The 18798-nt window shown below is 45.6% G+C and overlaps 1 protein-coding gene across 2 annotated transcripts in view; it reads left to right on the forward strand.

The window, feature by feature from the left end:
* Positions 1-235: 235 nt before the first annotated feature.
* The window catches only part of irf9 (interferon regulatory factor 9), a 32173-nt gene continuing 13610 nt past the window's right edge, over positions 236-18798 (forward strand). The window contains exons 1-7 of one of the 2 annotated variants that reach the window (XM_083658361.1): positions 236-265; positions 553-622; positions 1825-1947; positions 6957-7137; positions 11999-12135; positions 12259-12346; positions 18584-18715. In XM_083658361.1, coding sequence (XP_083514487.1) covers positions 566-622; positions 1825-1947; positions 6957-7137; positions 11999-12135; positions 12259-12346; positions 18584-18715 — 718 coding nt within the window. In that variant the 5' untranslated portion in view covers positions 236-265; positions 553-565. The remainder of the gene's footprint in view (positions 266-552; positions 623-1824; positions 1948-6956; positions 7138-11998; positions 12136-12258; positions 12347-18583; positions 18716-18798) is intronic. The other variant, XM_083658362.1, reaches the window with a different exon arrangement.

Raw genomic sequence — 18798 nt, forward strand, 5'->3', positions numbered from 1 at the left:
TGTGTGTGTGTGTGTGTGTGTGTGTGTGTGTGTGTGTGTGTGTGTGTGTGTGCGCGCGTGCGTGCGTGGGTGCGTGCGTGCGTGTGTGTGTGTCTTCCTTTTCTGGAAGTTGTGCCTCTGTCACCCCCTGGTGTTCATTACACACATCGAGAGTTTCTCCAAAGTCACGTGATTTCTGGGAAAAGGAGCGTCTGCTCTGCTCTTTCTACAGCAGACTGAAGGCAGACTACACTACTACATGCACCGCAGAGGAAACGCAACTGAGGTAAACGAAACTTAAATGTATGTAACTAGGCTAGGTTACTTCCTTAATTTAACACCTTAGCTGCTATATTTATAAACGTATATCGACTAGGACTATATAAAAGCCCGGAATGCGCCCGAATTATTTGCATTTAAAGGCAGTTTTTGTTACTGCTGCTTGTTCATGAGGCGGCAGATTCAGCGCATTCGTTCTGTTTTAGCATACAAATGACGATATAAAGTGTATCATGTTGTCATCCAATGAGGGTAATAACCGTCTGATTATATCTATTTTGTCTGTGTTTTTAGTTATTACAGAGCCATGGCATCGGGGAAAACGCGCTCCACTCGCAGACTGTGCATCTGGATGGTCGAACAGGTACAGGTGTCTGTCTGTGTGTGTGTGTGTGTGTGTGTGTGTGTGTGTGTGTGTGTGTGTGTGTGTGTGTGTGTGTGTGTGTGTGTGTGTGTGTGCGCGCGTGCGTGCGTGCGTGCGAGCGAGCGACATTTAAATATACAGTGTTGGTATCCTTTGTCAGCAGCTCTTTGACTTATTGACCTATCACCTCAGCCATTTTGTGTCTAAAACGCAGGAAGTAACAGGTGCAAGCAAAAATAATGAGAGCCATGTTTGCTTGCACCTGTGTTACTTCCTGCCTTTTAGACACGAAATGGCTGGTGGTGGAAGAAGGCACATAAATTGATGACCTGAAAAGTTTTCTAAAGTCTTGAGTTGAGCCTAAATTACTTTGATTGAAAGTCATGAGATTGTTCCAGGCCAGCAGACGACTGAATTTAAATTGTTTTCTAAATTTGTATGGAATGATTGAATTTATTAAAGTTGAAACTGATTATAGAAATCAAACTGATGCTGTTCCCAAGTTTTCTTTTATCATATTAAAACCACTAGTGCAGTGCCCCGTTCCCCCATGCACCACCCCGTGGGCGCTCTTGAAAGTTTTGACTTGAAAGTCCTAGATATTTAGTTTTCTTTAAACTAAATTGATACTGGACTCTTCATTTGTTCTGACTTGACTTGCTGTTCTACATTTAGACTTGAGACTTGGCGGTAGTGACATGGACTTGACTTGGACATGGTAATCTACATTTAGACTTGACTGGGGCGGCTGTAGCTCAGGAGGTAGAGCGGGTCGTCCACTAATCGCTTTGGATAAAAGAGGTTGGTGGTTCGATTCCCGGCTCCTCCAGTCTGCATGTCAAAGTCTCCTTGGGCAAGACACTGAACCCCAAATTGTTCCCATTCGTGTGCCAGCACCCTGCGTGGTAACCTGCTGCCATCGGTGTGTGAATGGGTGAATGTACCTACTGACTGTAAAGCGCTTTGGATAAAAGCGCTATATAAATGCAGGCCATTTACCATTTACCATTTACTTGGACTTGACTTGTTGTGCCTCACTTGAGACTGACTTGGGACACTAGTAAAGTTGACTTGGTCACACCTCTTCTGTAGCTGTGTTCAGGCAGAAGCTTCCATCTGATTGGTCGATACCTGATATTAAATAAAAGCACAGTTGGTCGAAGCCTAAGCCATGGTACTGATGTGAGGCTGTGTGTGTGCAGGTGAGCAGTGGGAATTACCCGGGTCTGGTGTGGGATGACGAGGCTAAGACCATGTTCCGTATCCCATGGAAACACGCAGGGAAACAGGACTTCCGCAGCGATGAGGACGCCGCCATCTTCAAGGTCTGTAGACTATAGTTGGGTTTCCGACTCCAAATGTATCACACATTTTAACCGAATTTTCAGAAAATTGGCAAAAGAAAATGCGAAATAATGCAAGTTTACATCCACTGCTATTATGCGAATATAGAGCTGTCAATCACCTCATGTTTGAGGCTGTCTGCCTCTGCTGATCTCCTGGCTAGACCCGATACGTGCCGTCGTCTTGCAGGCAGGCAGCAACCAAGCTCTATTAAACACTAACGTAACATCTAACATTCAAAGTTTATTGATGATCTACAAAGGTACAGACCATAAAATGCTATTTCTGGATTACCAGGTGCCGCTTTTCAACTCTGCAAGCATAACGTTACATAATCCACGGAGCAGTTAGTAAGTTAATTCAATTTCAATTTGAGAAGTGAGTCGCCTTAATGTTAATCCCAGTCTTCTTCTGTTGAAACACACCACGGACGGCGGTCTAGAAACTGTGCTGCTTATTTACCATGATTTACCTTACAAATCCTATTTAGTGTAGGCCACTCTGAATTGTCTGTTTTGTAGTGAGCAAGGCAACGTGAAACTGTGTGCTTTTTGTTTTGTAGTGAGCAAGGCAACGTGAAACTGTGTGCTTTTTGAATGGAGAGACAACAGCAGATTTGCGTAATCTGTTTCCACTGCACTTCTCACATTTATCTCACATTAAGATTAGATTTAGATTCCTGGGGTCACGATTCGATTCAACATGGATTCTAGATTCAGAACGATTCCCAATTCAAAATCAATTCTCAATTCAATACATAGGGGAATTTCTGGATTTCAGGACGCTGTGTTCTAAGAAAGGCGGTGTAGCAAATTATGGCATGAAAGCACAATAAAGTGTATAGATTGTGTAGTTGTTTTATTTGAAATGGTTTTATCGACTGATTGCAATAATGTAAACACAGTACACACAAAGGCAAACCTGAGCCAAAAGGTAACATTTATTCGTGCTAAACTTGGACAAATAAAAACTTCTTAGTATTTCTCAGTTCTCAGTGACTTCAAGAAAAATAAGTTAAAGTCATACAAGAATAAAAATGGAAAAATAATCGATTCTTGGCAGTTGTGAATTGATTCAGAATCGTGGAAGATACTGTTAAGAATCGTGATTCTTACATGAATAAAACAATGTCTGACACCCCTACTGAGGAATGCCCTTCACAAACACAACATCTACATTTCAGTCAGTCTTTCAGTAGATCTTAAGTCAGTGGTTCTCAACGCAGGGTCCTGTGATCACCACAGGTCCTTGAGGGGGTTCCAGGGGGTCCCCAGCAAATTGATGAATTGTTAAATTTCACAATTTCATGTGCAAGAAGTTAACACAGTTGGAGAAAGTAGAATGACTATTTTAATCATAGTTTCACTGTTATCGCTCTGCCTATAGACCTGTTTTATGTTTGTAAACAGCGATTACGTATTTTGTGGGCGGAGCCGAGCTGGTTGCAGAAAGTGACAGCTAGCGGTAGAAATATGGAACTTCCGGATGCCTTCTCCACATATTTTAAAGCTTTGCCAGCAACAGACAGGTTATCTTACACAAATATGCTAACTCTTTCAATGGGGTGAGGTTTCCTGACCCGTATTCACTGTCAGGATGGGTCTAGGATCCAACTACATTGCCAAAGTTGCAGTGCAGCACATCGTCATATTGCTAGTGGGAAATTCCAGCATCTATACGGCACAAGACGTCTTTTCCCTGTATTCCGGGGATCTCTCTAGTTTCGGCTTCACTTGTTTCCTCAGAGTTTCGGCGACCACGCTGTGTGCGCAACTGCAGTGACATTACCCTGTGACGTCCACTCCAAATTGGTCTATATATAATACAGATTGTCAGTTCTGGACAAAATCATATCTGTCAATAAAACTATTTTCAGATTTGGGTCAGATCTCATCAAATGGGGGGTCTGTGGCTCTAATGTGGACTAAATTAGGATCCTTGATATGAAAAGGCTTGAGAGTCACTGTCTTTTAAGTGTTATGTGTTATAATATTGCTTTATTGCTTGTTACCTCTTGTTTTTTATTTATATATCTTTTATTTTTTGCACTATGTTGTAACGGACCCTGCAGCACAAGAATTTCACACGTGATACTTGTACTACGGAGTGACAATAAAAATCTTGAATCTTGAATCTTGAATCTCAACAATGACTTAAATGTCATAATCTCCTTTACAGTAAATGGGCACTATGAACTTTATTGAACTCTATTGGTGGTGACCAGGAGGAACTGCAAAAATATTGATAGAACGTGTCTTCTTCACGTCTATTACATTTCCCATGACTAAATGGCATGTACTAAAAGTTTAATTATTATATTACTGGGTTTTATGACATGACTGAGAAGGCTGATAACAAATGTTAACACATTGAATGCCAGCCATGTTTTCATTCCTGTAGGTAAGTTGTGCCAGGGGTGTTTTTGACGATTCTGGCTCATTTTAGAACAGCCGAGGATTCTTTTCTGTTAAGAATTCATGAACACCAATCATCTAAAAATAACTAATAGAATGTGTGCTTTCTCTGTCTAAAAGAGTTAGTTTGCAGAGTTAGTAGTTATGTAGATATTAGCCGTTGAGTACAGCATGGTTTCAGCGTCTGGAAATTTATTCAGAGATAAATGGCTTTTTGTGAAACAGTCACTTTAACCATTCATTTTTGGCATCAGTAAGACCGTCAGACATTCTAAACAATAGTTTTGAACAGTAATTTCCTCCATAACAACAGGAAACACCCCTCTCATTCAAACTCCTCCCTCCGTGTGTCTTCTCCTCCTTCCTCCTGGCTCTAACAGCGGGCGTGTCAGAAGCGCGTTGCTGCTGCTGCCTGCCTGCCTGTCTGCGTGCGGCCGCTCTCGGGCAAGACGAGTCTGAAATGGATTACTGTCAAATCGCCTCGCCATTTCCTTGAATGGCTTGCTCCCGCGGTGTGTGTGTGTGTGTGTGTGTGTGTGTGTGTGTGTGTGTGTTCGCGCGTTGCTCCGCGGCTCCGGGGCGGAGGGGATCTCTGTCCGTTCTGTGTGTGTGTCTCCGGGCTTCTGACTGTAAAATCGCCAAGCCATTTCCGCGGGAGGAGGCTGCTTTTGGTCCACGGGTCCGTGGCTGTGGCTTCTATCTGTCTCTGTCGCCACTTAGTGGTCGGTAAAATAGATTACACACATTGTCTTGCTCCAATAGTTATCTCGAAGATGTAAAAGGGGTTGATTGATGTCCCACCGTCAAAAAAAAAAAATGTTTATGTAAGACGAGTTAGCTCGTCCTTGGCACTCAAGCGCTGGATTATGTAAGACGAGTTAGGTCGTCTATGGCACTTAATGAGTTAATAGTGAGAATTCAACTCACAACTGTCCTCCATTCACATGTTTGGCTCTTAATTACGGTGCTGCTTAATTAAAGGATGGCTTTACTGATAATCAACCCACTTTGTATCATTAATAATCTCTGTAATAAGCACATGTGCAGTGTTTACCTCTCTCTGTGTTTTCCTCACGGAGATCTCCCATTTCCTCCTCTGCCAAAATGCTCCTTCACAATGGAGCTGCAGAAGTTCTGCTGGAGACGCGGAATCTGCTCTGAGGGCGGCTGTTATTGTTTATTTTTATTTTTTAAGTATGCGCACATCCATGGAGAATTGCATTGAGAGCCTTAACGAGCCAGCTGGCAGGGGTGGAGTTTCTGCAGAAGGATTTTTCTCCATGACGAAAACACAGAGAGAAGGTAAACACTGCCCATGTGCTTATATTACCGAGATTATATATAATACAAAGTGGGTTGGTTATCGGTAAAGCCCTCCTTTAAGGAAAACAGCAGAATAAGTATGGGCCTCTGATCATTAATGGCTTCCATTAAAAAAAATCTGTTCATGCAATAAAACTCAATTATACTTAATATGTGAACAGTAGAAAAGTTCTAGATAACTTTTTACTCCACTAGCCAGTCAAGCAAACAAGCAATAGTCTGTAAAATGAATTGAAAATAAAGCTTGATTTTACGCAAATAGGGCTTTAAAAACGGGCGCCTACCTCTTTATTGGGAGTGTTACACAACATTTATTTCTAAATATTTACTTTGAAAAACAGCTAAGATTAAGGGGAAAATGACAAAAAGCTGGTAAAGCTGGAAAATTAGGTAATGTAAAACAGTAGTGAATGTACTAGGAAATTAGCAGAAACTGACTAAAAATGACAGAGAATAACCCTCTCACCCTGTAACTGTAAAAAAAACTCTCGTAACGGACAAGTCTGTCTTTTATTGTCACACGAACACCACAATACATGCATGCGGCCACAACACACTCATGCTGACGGTGGCCGATGAAAAGCGTCCTCTGCATTTAACCCATCCAGGCATGTCCTTTCCTCCGAGGGGCAGGCCAGGAGCAGTGGTCGCTTTCTCGTACAGCGCCCGGGGACCAACTTTGGATGTTGTCGTCACTGGTCGGATGACGATGACGATCTGATCTTCTGCATGTTTTTTAGTGGGGGGGGGGTTATATACGGAGGAACCCCCTGGTCTAGTTGACTAACAAAGACCACGCCACAATCAAATGTAGCCTACTTAGACGATTTATTGATGGAAAAGGGGGTTGAGGGAATAAAGGATTGAGGGTGGAGGGATGATAGGGGTCGAGGGTAGTGCGATGGTAAGGATGATTGAGGGGGAGGGATGAATCGGGGTTAGAGACTAGGGGATGATTGAGGGGGGTCGAATGAGTCTGGGTTGATGGTTGTCTCGAGGAACCAGGGAATGGAGACTCATGGTGGGGGTACTGTCTCGCTGACGGGGTCGCTTCTTGGCTCCATCGTCGCTGATGGGGACTCTTCTTGACTCCATCATACTCCTGTACTGAAGGAGACGAGCAAGGGGTTGGGACGAGAGAACTGAGACATGCGAGAGTGGGAGAGGTCTTGGAAATTGAATGTGTGCTTGTGATAGATATAGATACATTTGTGTTCACTGACTTGACTGACGAAAACAAACCCCTTCCCCAGGCGTGGGCAGAGTTTAAGGGGAAGCTGGCAGACGGTGCACCGGATGATCCCGCCATGTGGAAGACGCGCCTGCGCTGCGCCCTCAACAAGAGCCCCGAGTTCACCGAGGTGCCGGAGAGAGCCCAGCTGGACATCTCTGAGCCCTACAAGGTCTACCACCTCGTGCCCCTCAGCCAGCAGGGTGAGACACTAGCCGCTTTCACACACAGATTGCACAATATTGCAGTGCAGAAGGCCCGCAAAGCCGGCAGCCTCGCCACAGAAATTGCTTTTACTGCGTGCCCGTCCGCATGTCCTCGAGTGCCCACCGCCCGGGTGGGGTTGTCAAAAGGGCCTTTCTGTGTGGAGTTTGCATGTTCTCCCCGTGCCTCCCGGGGGGTTTCCTTCATATAGGAACCCCCTTCACCAAAACATGCAATATCCTGGTTGCTAATGTGGTTCCTCCTCTGGTCGTTAAGGGCGCCTGTTCGGAGGGAGGGGAACTGGTTGGAATAGCGTGAACCTCCCACGTGCTATGTCCTACCGGTGAAGCTTCCCCTGTCAGGTGAAAAGAAGCGGCTGGCTAACTGCCCATGTCTCGGAGGAAGCATGGAGCCATGGAGCATGGAGCAACCAGGATAAATAAATTAAATTAGCACTAATGGGGGATAAAAATGGGATAAAAAAATCGGGGGGGGGGGGGGGGGGATGGTTTCACACAGAGCCAAGTAGCACCACCACATTCCCGTCCTGGGGTGTGCTTTCAAGTGACATCCACCCCTCCCGGATTGAAAGGCGAGCGGAGGCATTATTTCCACCCAGATCCTCTAGTAGCCCAAATGAATATTTTCATAGGTTAGTGTAGCCTAGGCTACTGTACTGTATTCATTCAACAACCAAACATCGCCGATGTACGCCAGCCAACGTGCTGCGGTCGTTAAGAACATCAAAGTGATACAAAACACGAAAGTGTTGTCCACATGCAGCATGGTAACAAGGCTTTCAATATTCATCTGATCGACTTTAGGGATCACAGATGCAATATCATGTAGCCTATTAGGTACAAGGCTAATTCTTATCTTTTGGTTCCAGTTTTTTGTAAAGCAAATTATTCCCATGAAGTAGCTTAATTAGCGTCCGTTCTGAAAGACGACGCCCGCATATCAAACAGCTGCAGTCTGCATAACTTTCGTCGGGGAATACTATAGGCTATAAATGCACATGACTACTATAACATTAGTAGTTTTTGTAAGGGAACGCACAACTGGCTAGCTAGACAGATTGCAGTTCTGGAGCTGGTTTCCAGAGCAGGGAATATCCTCAGACCAACTCGCCACAGACAGCTATACGTCCTCTGAAGCTTATTATTATATCCGTTAATTTTACCTACTAATGTCAACATCGTTTGACCATAAAGCCTAACCTACTTACTAGGCACGGAGCATTCCTCCTGGTGCCCCTGCAGTCATGATTGTATAGGCTACTTTTTTTACTTTCACTTAGCCTATGGCTTTCTTGCTGCATGAGGTGGTTTCCCCTTTTTTTTATGAATGAGCGTGTTGCCGCTCCTACGCTTTCAGGTGGAGGCGGGTTGCAGGGTAATCCGGCGCTGTGACTAGGTCCACTGGCGGAACGAAAGGCGTAACACAATTACCCACCAACCCGCTTTCACAACTTTCACATCGGAGGCGCGGATCCCATTTTCCGTGCATTTTCCGGCTTTCAAGGCCGGTGTGAAAGCGGCTACTGAGACTGGAAAGACATTATAGATTTAACCATACTAGAAACCGGAAATTAAATTCCAATGGCTTAATATTTCCTTCTTACAACCACCATTTTGTTCCATGAAAACATCCAATGAAAGCTGACAAAATAACCTATATACAGATATATGGTTTGTGTATGTTGTTTGAGGCAGAACTTCCTGCACTATAAAATGTAACCCAAGCCTTATTTGCCCATTATAATAGCAAGCGCTATTTAGCATAGCATAGTATTACATTTTTCTCACCCTTCACAAAAATATGTGTATGTTTTTAACAGAAAATGATAAATACATTCTGATTTTTGTTCTGTATTACCCACAACATGCCGGGCAGTTTATACTCAGGTTCTCTCTCATTTGAACAGAAAATGGTGGAAAGGCAAGTCTATCTGAGAGAACTGATTTTAAGACTAGAGGTTTTCTGTTAAAGGTCCCATTCCGTGCAAAAGCTGTTTTTACTTGTAAATGCATATATACTGCTGTCAGCCCTCCCTGTAATGAGTGGTCACAAGCTCAGAACTGCCACAGTTGGATTTGTCCCTATCCAGCTTCCCCCTGCAGTCTCCTCCAAGCCACACCCCCAAACGCTTCATTTGCCCAGAGGGGAATTGGGACGTCACGAGCTTCCTCACGCATACTGCGCGGGTCTCTCTCACACAAGCTACCTGCACCATTTTGTCTATAGCCACAAAATTAACACTTCTAGCTGGAGCGACGCCAACTGTACGTGATCCAGCAACTGCAGAGGTGCATTCGGTAAGTCTAGGCATTTTGAGATGTCCTCTTTAGCGTAGTAACCGTTAAGTTAACGATAACTCGCAACCTAGCGTGCTGGTCCACAGACGCTAATCTGATTGGAGCCTGGGGCGGGCTCTCCCTCAGCGGCCAATGGGAACTGTTAGTTCTGAATATATTATAGAAACAGACCGTTCTTGGGAATCGACGAGATGAGGAAGTGAGAACTCCGTCACAACAAACGGGGTTGCTATATTTTCGACAAATTAATCCAGAATCATGTTTTATGGACCAGAGACACACGTTTTTAAGAGGTTACAGCTGCACGAATTGGGACCTTTAATTTAAAAGATTGACTACAAGTATAACATGATTTATACTATCTGAAAGTACACATTCTCCTCTTTAACATCTTGTATAAACTTTTATTGTATGATATTGTCTGAGCACACAGTAAGCAATCATACACACCAATGCCTCCTAGTGGTAGAATTTTTAAATTTTCATCAGGACTGCTAATATCTGTAATGTACTTATCTCCGTGTGGAAATTTGCAAACTGCTGTTCAGCACTTCTCTCATGCCTCATGACCTGAGATAGATAGATAGTGGCTAGTTTAATTGGTCGTCATTTGCACCATAGACTGTAAAAAATATGGACGTAGCCACCAGTGACATCACTCATTGGTTTGTGGAATCCCGTTTTGAAGCCTCGAGTTTGGCATTTTGGTCGCCATCTTGGTTTTCTGTAACCTGTCACACCCCAACGCACAACCTGTTTTATCATCTGTTTTACTCAAAATAGGACCATAAGTGAACATCATGTTGTATTGAAGAAGATTTGAAACTAGCGACTGAGACCATAAATTCATTAGGAAAGTGTAGCAGAGCTGGCTTCATTTTTCAGTGTGGAGCTTGCCCCCTTTAGCCTGGTAAACCAGCCGGTCACGTGAACTCACATTTCATTGGTTCTGCGGGAATATCAACGAATTAAACAAGCAAACTCACGGTTTCCTCAAGTGCTGCAAACGGCTTGAATGGTTTGCAGGATGAAGTTATGCGCGCTTCGACCCAAGCAGCCCAGCAGGCTGGCCCGGTGCTCTCAGGAAAGGGCAAGTCTTTGAACAGAGGCTTTGGATGAAATCCAAAAGTACTGGAGTACTCTATTTAGGCTTGAATGGTTTCTTTTCCTCCCGACCTGGCTGTCTTGTAGGCTATGTAAAAATGCAAGAGTTGCATCAGCCTATATCGAGACATAGCCTAACTTTTGTGGGGAGAAATAAATTGAAAGTCAGCTATGATTTGAATGCCACTTGTAAAATCATCCACAATGTAATGTTAGTGCGATGGTGCGACCACTATTTTGACTGGCGGCTTTTGGGCGATGTAACAAAGGCAAGCGCTCACTTTTTCTGGCACATTGCCACCCCACGTTATTGCCTGAATGCGTCGGAATGCATCTTCCGTTAAAACTGCATGTTTTTTAATGGAGTTTGGTTACGGATTCGCTAAAGCCGTTTCCACATCACATTTCTTTTTATCGATACACCCTACCGCACCCCCTCCCCCCGCCCACTCTACTCGCCATCGGCAGAGAGTATACGGACCGTTTCCACCGGTTTCTAAACAAAGACTCCTCATGTCTAGAAAGGTAAAACCGGAAAATATCCTGCTCTGGCTAGCCGGACATGATCCAGACTTCATGTTCAGAAGAGGCTTTGTGTGAAAGCTTCAGGCCAGACGGGAACGAAGAACCAAATGAAATGTGAGTTCACGTGACCGGCTGGTTTACCAGGCTATGCCCCCCTTGCTTTGCACAGGAAACCTCTTATCTCCGGAAACCTATTCATCATGTATCAAGGAGGATTTCATTCCTCAGTTGGAGTATGTTTTCACTTTTCACTATAATTGGGAAAATGGCCTTGAGAATCAACTTGTCTTTGGCTGAGACACCAAAACTCTTATCTTAGAGGTTATGGTTCTCATCTCTTTGCTCTTTATGCTCGACACTTGTGAGAGCATTGGCCTGTTTGCAAACGTTAAAGACCAGAAAGGCATCTCTCACGCTCCAAGTCTCTTTATTATTACAGACATTTCCACCACAGATACAGCAGAGGTGTCGTTAGTCAGATCTAAAGTCTAACTTAAAAGATTCTCTACAGTAAACTACAAGCTAACTACACGGGAAAAGGAATCTATAAACAGAATTTATGCAGGCATTTTTTTCTGACTACACTACAGTGTGTAGGGTATAAGATGGCTGTACACCAACACACACCCTTACTGTCAAGTGGCACACATCAGGACTAAACACGGATTGAAATCAGGGGTGTAGTGCTATTTATCCGGAGCGCACATACAATTGTGTGCTGTGCATTCTAATAGAGCGAGGCCACGCAGCAGCCGAGCTGCGGGCAAGGCCGTGCAGCGTCCAAGCTGCATATGCGAGTGGTCACGTTTTTGGTCCCACATTGGTCCCACATTGTGATGATTTTGGTCAGTAATGATGTCAAGTTATGCATTTTAAGAGACTTAAAAGTAATGATTATTTTCTATCTGTTTAGGTTTGGTGGTGGCTGAAAAAAAGTGCAGGGAGAAACCTGTGAGGAGGCAGAAGAGGAGGAGCAGCAGCAGCGAGTCAGAGGGCGAGAACGCCGTTCAGGTCAAACACATCAAGGAGGAGCCGGTGGCCTCGCAGCTGGTACGGGTCAGCGTGGTGGAGTGTGTTGGGGGGTGGGGGAGGGTAGTCATAATAATGAAAGCTGCTTTTCTCTGTGGGGTAAAACCTCAGACCTCTGTCTGACCTCTGTCTGTCTGCTTTCAGTGTATTGAAGACATTCTGCTGGGGAGTGACATCATCACCACACCGATAGGAGAGCCCACGCAGCAGAGCGGCGTGCAGGGAGGAGGGAGTGAGTTCAGTTCTTTCATCACATCAGCTGCACCTGGTTGATTTAACTGCTAGACTGGAGGCTTTAGTAATGCAAACATTTCTCAAAAGCAGAAATAATCTAGTCTTGGCTCCCAGACGATCTCCGCCTACCAATCGTGTGGGTACTTCTTGTCAAAAAAGCAAAAATAGTAGTTTGAACGGTGGCCAGAACGGCCACTAACCAGAACTGGTCTTTGCTGTTTCACCCTTTTCAACTGAAATGGACAGGGCCCCCAACTGACATGTACGCTTTACGGTAGCCAACCCCTTTCCTCTCATTACAAACATGACTGACGGTGTCAAAAATACAAACTAGTAAATTCTCAAACTAAAGCAACCACACATAGTTAAAATAAGCAATTATTTGGTCCTACCAGTTTCAGCGTCGGGTCTATTTGCCAGGCATGAAGTCAGTACAAATTGTGACCGGCGCAGAGCCATCGCGTAGCAGAACAGAGCACTTCTGGTGTGAATGGCATGGCTCCTGCTCGACGCTTCCGTGATGCGCTGCTTTGGAGACGCTTCTGGTGTGTCCCAGGTATAAGTCACCAGGGTGGTCAAGTCACTCAAGCAGCAGTCAGTGCTAACATTACTTAGCTGGGAAAAATGTGGCTCCGCCCACTGAGATTTAAATCAACCAATGAGATTCTTTCTGCCTTTGAGAAAATGTTTCAGATTCAGATTCATACTTTATTGTCCTCCTTAGAGGACATTTGTTTTCACAGTCTGTACAATACATCAAACATTTAGGAACAAATAAACACATACACAGGCAACAAGAGGGACATCACATTTACACCACATGCAGGTCTGTAACCATTTGCCCAGACTGTTTAGGGCAGTTATGGTTGAGGGCACAAAACTCCTCCCAAAGCAGAGTAGTTGTCTGCGACTGGAGGGGAGGAGGGTGAAACATGGGTGACTGGGGTTGTGTGCTATAGTTAGGGCTCTATGCGTAATGGCAGTGTCAATGAGGGCTGGTAGGTTGGGAGTGGACAGGACAATTATTTTAGAGGATGTTTTTGTGATTTTCAGGAGCTTATTTCTATTGGTGAGGGGGAGCATGGTGAAGTAGCAGGTGGCACAGTACAGGAGGATGGATTCTATGATACTATGGTACAGAAGGAGCAGGAGGTGGGGTTTGACTCTGAGAGCACTGAGTTTGTGGATGGTATAGAGCAGTGATACTCAACTGGCGGCGGGGGCGCCCCCTGTGTGGCCCGCGATGGAATTGCAAAAAAAAGAAAAAGATTTTTTTTTTACAGTGCACCTGAACGCAACATGCAAGATACCCGCTGAATAAGTGTCCAAATGTTCATGTCATTCTGGCCAATACTCCTGCCCAATACTTATAGCATTTCAGTCTGGAATATGGAATATCTTTCAATAATCTATGATTTAGCTGCTAAATTGTCAAATACCGCCGTCTGCTCGCTACCCAGGCACTTATGTATGTACTTAACCTAACTAACTATCCAGTGTGCACAACATTGTCAGACTAAACTCCGGCTGACACCCCAAAAACCTACAATCCGCTACAGAAAGATGTACTGCGTACTTGTGTGTACATAATGTATGTTTTCTAAAGGTGTACTAACTCACTGTAAAACATGGAATGTACAATTTGTCAGAAATTGATTAAAAAAGAATTAGGCCTAATTATTAAAATCTAAAGTAACCGTAGTTATTGTAGAACCTAAATGGTTTCATAATTGGGAAAATAGGTCCAGATAAATAATTCTGTTTTGGATTGCGGTGCGTGGGACCCTTACATCATGTCACAGCTTGGTTTTCAGTTTGAGTGTGGAAGAGGCTGTCTGACAGAAAGAAAAAGCAAAAATAATAATTGGGGAAAAAATAAAACGGAATTTAGAAATAAATCTAAAGGATCTCATTGCTGTGTTTTGTCTGTGTATAAATAGTTGGTGGTACAGGACATCGCCATGCAGTGCAGAAATGGAAATTTTACCATGCACCGGCCCTATGCCAGGTTTCGACCTGGCCTTGTTTATTAACTGGCCCCTGGCCTTCTATCATTTCACGAAAGTGGCCCCCGGGCAAAGCAAGTTGAGTATCCCTGGTATAGTCTTTGTTGGCAGCGTTTATGGGTGTCTGTGGTGTGATGGTCAAAGTTCAGTTTATTGTCCAGGGTGATGCCAAGGTACTTGAAACTCTCCAACAGCTCCACTGGCTGGCCATTGATGGAGGTGGGTGGGGCAGTGATGGGTGGTGAGTTTATTGTGGGTGTCTTGGTGATGTTGAGGAGGAGGTAGATTCAGCTCTCAGTCTTAATCCGTTTCACTACTGTAAGACTGAGAATATTACTATTTAAATATTTTCATAACGTTAGGTGGTGCTGTTGGAAGCTTTGCATCGGAGAACCAATCATGAGCGTTGTGGGCGGGCCTGCTTTCTGGGAGCAGTGACGCTCATGCAGAACCGGTGTCTCGCAAAACATCGCCACGTTTGCGGAGAAACATATTAATCACTTAGAAACAAACATAACCTGTTAATAGGACGTGTTTCATCCGGCCCCAGTGGCTAGAGGTCTTTCCCCCAGCGATAAGCCTGACTCCCGAGGCTAACGTTACAGAGCCTGCTGACTCCTCCTGACTTCACAGCGCTTCACAGTAGCAGGCGGACCACTTCCGGGTAGGACAAATTATTGTAAAATAAACAACAGGACGGTATAAACTCTCTTTGCAGCACATCAGTGTCTTGCTCTATATTGGAACTATGAAACATTGCATTGCCACTACCAAATAAAATTCTAATAATAAATGTAGGCGTGTCTGCTGCCGGCCGTTCTCGCCGGGCTCTGAACCAGATTTGGAACAGTAAATTCCCAGACGTTTGGTGGTTAGGTGGCGCTGTTGGCGCCGCTCACCAAACGTCTGGAAACCGAGACTAAGGAGGAGGTGACTGTGTTGATGGAGGTGGGGCAGTGGGGGGTGGTGAGTTTAATGTGGGTGTCATGAGCCGTTTTCCCACATGCGTACCGGAAAATTACCTGTAAGTCAATATCGGACATTTCCCTTCACACCTGGGCTCTCGCATATGGGAATCTACCAGCGAAATTGCCTGTATGTTGGGGGGCGGGGCGGCACTGCAGAGCGGGTGGGGAGTGACGTGTCGGCAAAACTCTTGATGGTGAAATAAGTTTGCTTGTTTATCCGTTCACCTGCGTCGCGTTGAAGCACTTTTTACAGACTGGCTTCGTTTGATGTGTCCGGGCTTGCCTTCGCTGTAGGCAACGTAAGCAAAATACTTCCACATTTCGCTTCGTGCATTTGCTTCGTCTGTGTCCCTGTCGGGCTGTGCCTGTGACTGAAGGAGGAGGACTGAACGACTGTGGCCAGAGAGCGAGCAGGCAGCAGAGAGGAGAGATCACAAGATCATTTCGCCAGTTTGCTTTAATGTGCGCGAATGATTAGATTATGCCCGCTGGAACATTAAGCAACGTGTGTACACCTCGCCCATGCCGGCAAATGACTGGACCCGTTCTACACTTGCGCCTGTTATCGCGCATACCGCTCTTCTGACTGGCTCGAAACTGGTGAAATGTCGGCGATGACGGGGTCGCGCTTATACCGGCACGACAACTTTCACACATGCAGGCATTAGACCACGTTCCGGTCATTTAGCGGTACAAAGCGCATGTGGGAAAACGGCTTTTGTGACATTGAGGAGGAGGTGACTGTGTTGATGGAGGTGGGGCAGTGGGGGGTGGTGAGTTTATTGTGGGTGTCTTGGTGACATTGAGGAGGAGGTGACTGTTGATGGAGGTGGGGCAGTGGGGGGTGGTGAGTTTATTGTGGGTGTCTTGGTGACGTTGAGGAGGAGGTGACTGTGTTGATGGAGGTGGAGCAGTGGGGGGTGGTGAGTTTATTGTGGGTGTCTTGGTGACGTTGAGGAGGAGGTGACTGTTGATGGAGGTGGAGCAGTGGGGGGTGGTGAGTTTATTGTGGGTGTCTTGGTGACGTTGAGGAGGAGGTGACTGTGTTGATGGAGGTGGAGCAGTGGGGGGTGGTGAGTTTATTGTGGGTGTCTTGGTGACATTGAGGAGGAGGTGACTGTTGATGGAGGTGGGGCAGTGGGTGGTGGTGAGTTTATTGTGGGTGTCTTGGTGACATTGAGGAGGAGGTGACTGTTGATGGAGGTGGGGCAGTGGGGGGTGGTGAGTTTATTGTGGGTGTCTTGGTGACATTGAGGAGGAGGTGACTGTTGATGGAGGTGGGGCAGTGGGGGGTGGTGAGTTTATTGTGGGTGTCTTGGTGACGTTGAGGAGGAGGTGACTGTGTTGATGGAGGTGGAGCAGTGGGGGGTGGTGAGTTTATTGTGGGTGTCTTGGTGACGTTGAGGAGGAGGTCACTGTTGATGGAGGTGGAGCAGTGGGGGGTGGTGAGTTTATTGTGGGTGTCTTGGTGACGTTGAGGAGGAGGTGACTGTGTTGATGGAGGTGGAGCAGTGGGGGGTGGTGAGTTTATTGTGGGTGTCTTGGTGACATTGAGGAGGAGGTGACTGTTGATGGAGGTGGGGCAGTGGGGGGTGGTGAGTTTATTGTGGGTGTCTTGGTGACGTTGAGGAGGAGGTGACTGTTGATGGAGGTGGAGCAGTGGGGGGTGGTGAGTTTATTGTGGGTGTCTTGGTGACATTGAGGAGGAGGTGACTGTTGATGGAGGTGGGGCAGTGGGGGGTGGTGAGTTTATTGTGGGTGTCTTGGTGACGTTGAGGAGGAGGTGACTGTTGATGGAGGTGGAGCAGTGGGGGGTGGTGAGTTTATTGTGGGTGTCTTGGTGACATTGAGGAGGAGGTGACTGTTGATGGAGGTGGGGCAGTGGGGGGTGGTGAGTTTATTGTGGGTGTCTTGGTGACGTTGAGGAGGAGGTGACTGTTGATGGAGGTGGAGCAGTGGGGGGTGGTGAGTTTATTGTGGGTGTCTTGGTGACATTGAGGAGGAGGTGACTGTTGATGGAGGTGGGGCAGTGGGGGGTGGTGAGTTTATTGTGGGTGTCTTGGTGACGTTGAGGAGGAGGTGACTGTTGATGGAGGTGGGGCAGTGGTGGTGGTGGTGAGTTTATTGTGGGTGTCTTGGTGACGTTGAGGAGGAGGTGACTGTGTTGATGGAGGTGGAGCAGTGGGAGATAGTGAGTTTATTGTGGGTGTCTTGGTGACATTGAGGAGGAGGTGACTGTGCCACTAAAAGTCTAATCTGCTGATCAACATGCTGTTGAATATACTATTTAACAAATTTACCACGAGAGGGAGTGGGTTGTGGCCACATTTACCACTGGTACAGGGTTGTGGCACGAGGCGAAGCCGAGTGCTATAAACCCTGTACCAGTGGTAAATGTGGCCACAAACCCCGACCTCGAGTGGTAAATTTGTTTTCTACAACAGCTACCAAATAATATAAAAAATACACAATTGTAACATCCAATTCATTTATTTACAATCATTACTGGTTTCAGAATACATTTATCCTTCCGCCACAGAATATAGTTCCATACACAAGATCAATGATTGCACTAAACATTTAGTTGCCTTTGAGCCAAAAAACAACTAACCTATTCCTTAACGGGATTCACAGTTATTGATACATTGCCTGTAAAAGTACAGTTATTTAAACAGTTATCTAAAGCAGCCCGTTTTGGTGGTGGTGTGTTGATATCTGGTGACGGCAGAGGGCGTTTGTTTGTTTGACAGTCCCAGGTTCGGGGTCCGGGCGCTAGTCCGACCTCCCGCTAGTCCGACCTCCCGCTAGTCCGAACTCGTGACAACTCAAGCTCAGCCAGTTCTCTCTCCCCAATTTCACCATGTCGTTCTTTGTTCACTTCACCTTCATCTTCATCTAACCACTGCTCAAAACTCAATCCACCCAGTAAATCAAACGTTACTATGAAATCGGACATTTCCTTGTTAGAGATCGGCCATTTCCTTGTTAGAGATTTGCAGACTGACAGGCTAACAGTGGGCGGAGTCAGCACAGGGAGCGGAGTCAGCATCAGGGAGCGGAGTGATACTGCGGTTGGAGCCGAACTGTAGATTGTTGGCCTATTTACCACTGTTGCTAGCCAATCAGAATCCAGTATTCACTCATGCTGTTGTAGAAACTCACTCTTCCTCTCTTTCTCCATCCAACTCTTCTGTAAATTTTCCATTTTATATCCTCCTCTCTCTTGCCTCCTCTCTCTCTCTCTTGCCTCCTCTCTCTCAGGCCCTCTCTCTCTCTCTCTCACACACCCCTCTCTCTCTCGCCTTCTCTCTCTCTCACCTTCTCTCTCTTTCTCTCAAGTGGTCAATGAGATCCAGCTGGATGTGCGGATTGAGACTGTCCCTCCTCCAGGAGGTAATAAACTGACGAGACATTTGCAGCTCTATATGAACACAGTCTTTTAAGCTGCAGAGAATCATATACTGCAAACACACACA

This window comes from Poromitra crassiceps (genome assembly GCF_964638095.1).
Source record: "Poromitra crassiceps genome assembly, chromosome: 2".
NCBI classification, from domain to species: domain Eukaryota; kingdom Metazoa; phylum Chordata; class Actinopteri; order Beryciformes; family Melamphaidae; genus Poromitra; species Poromitra crassiceps.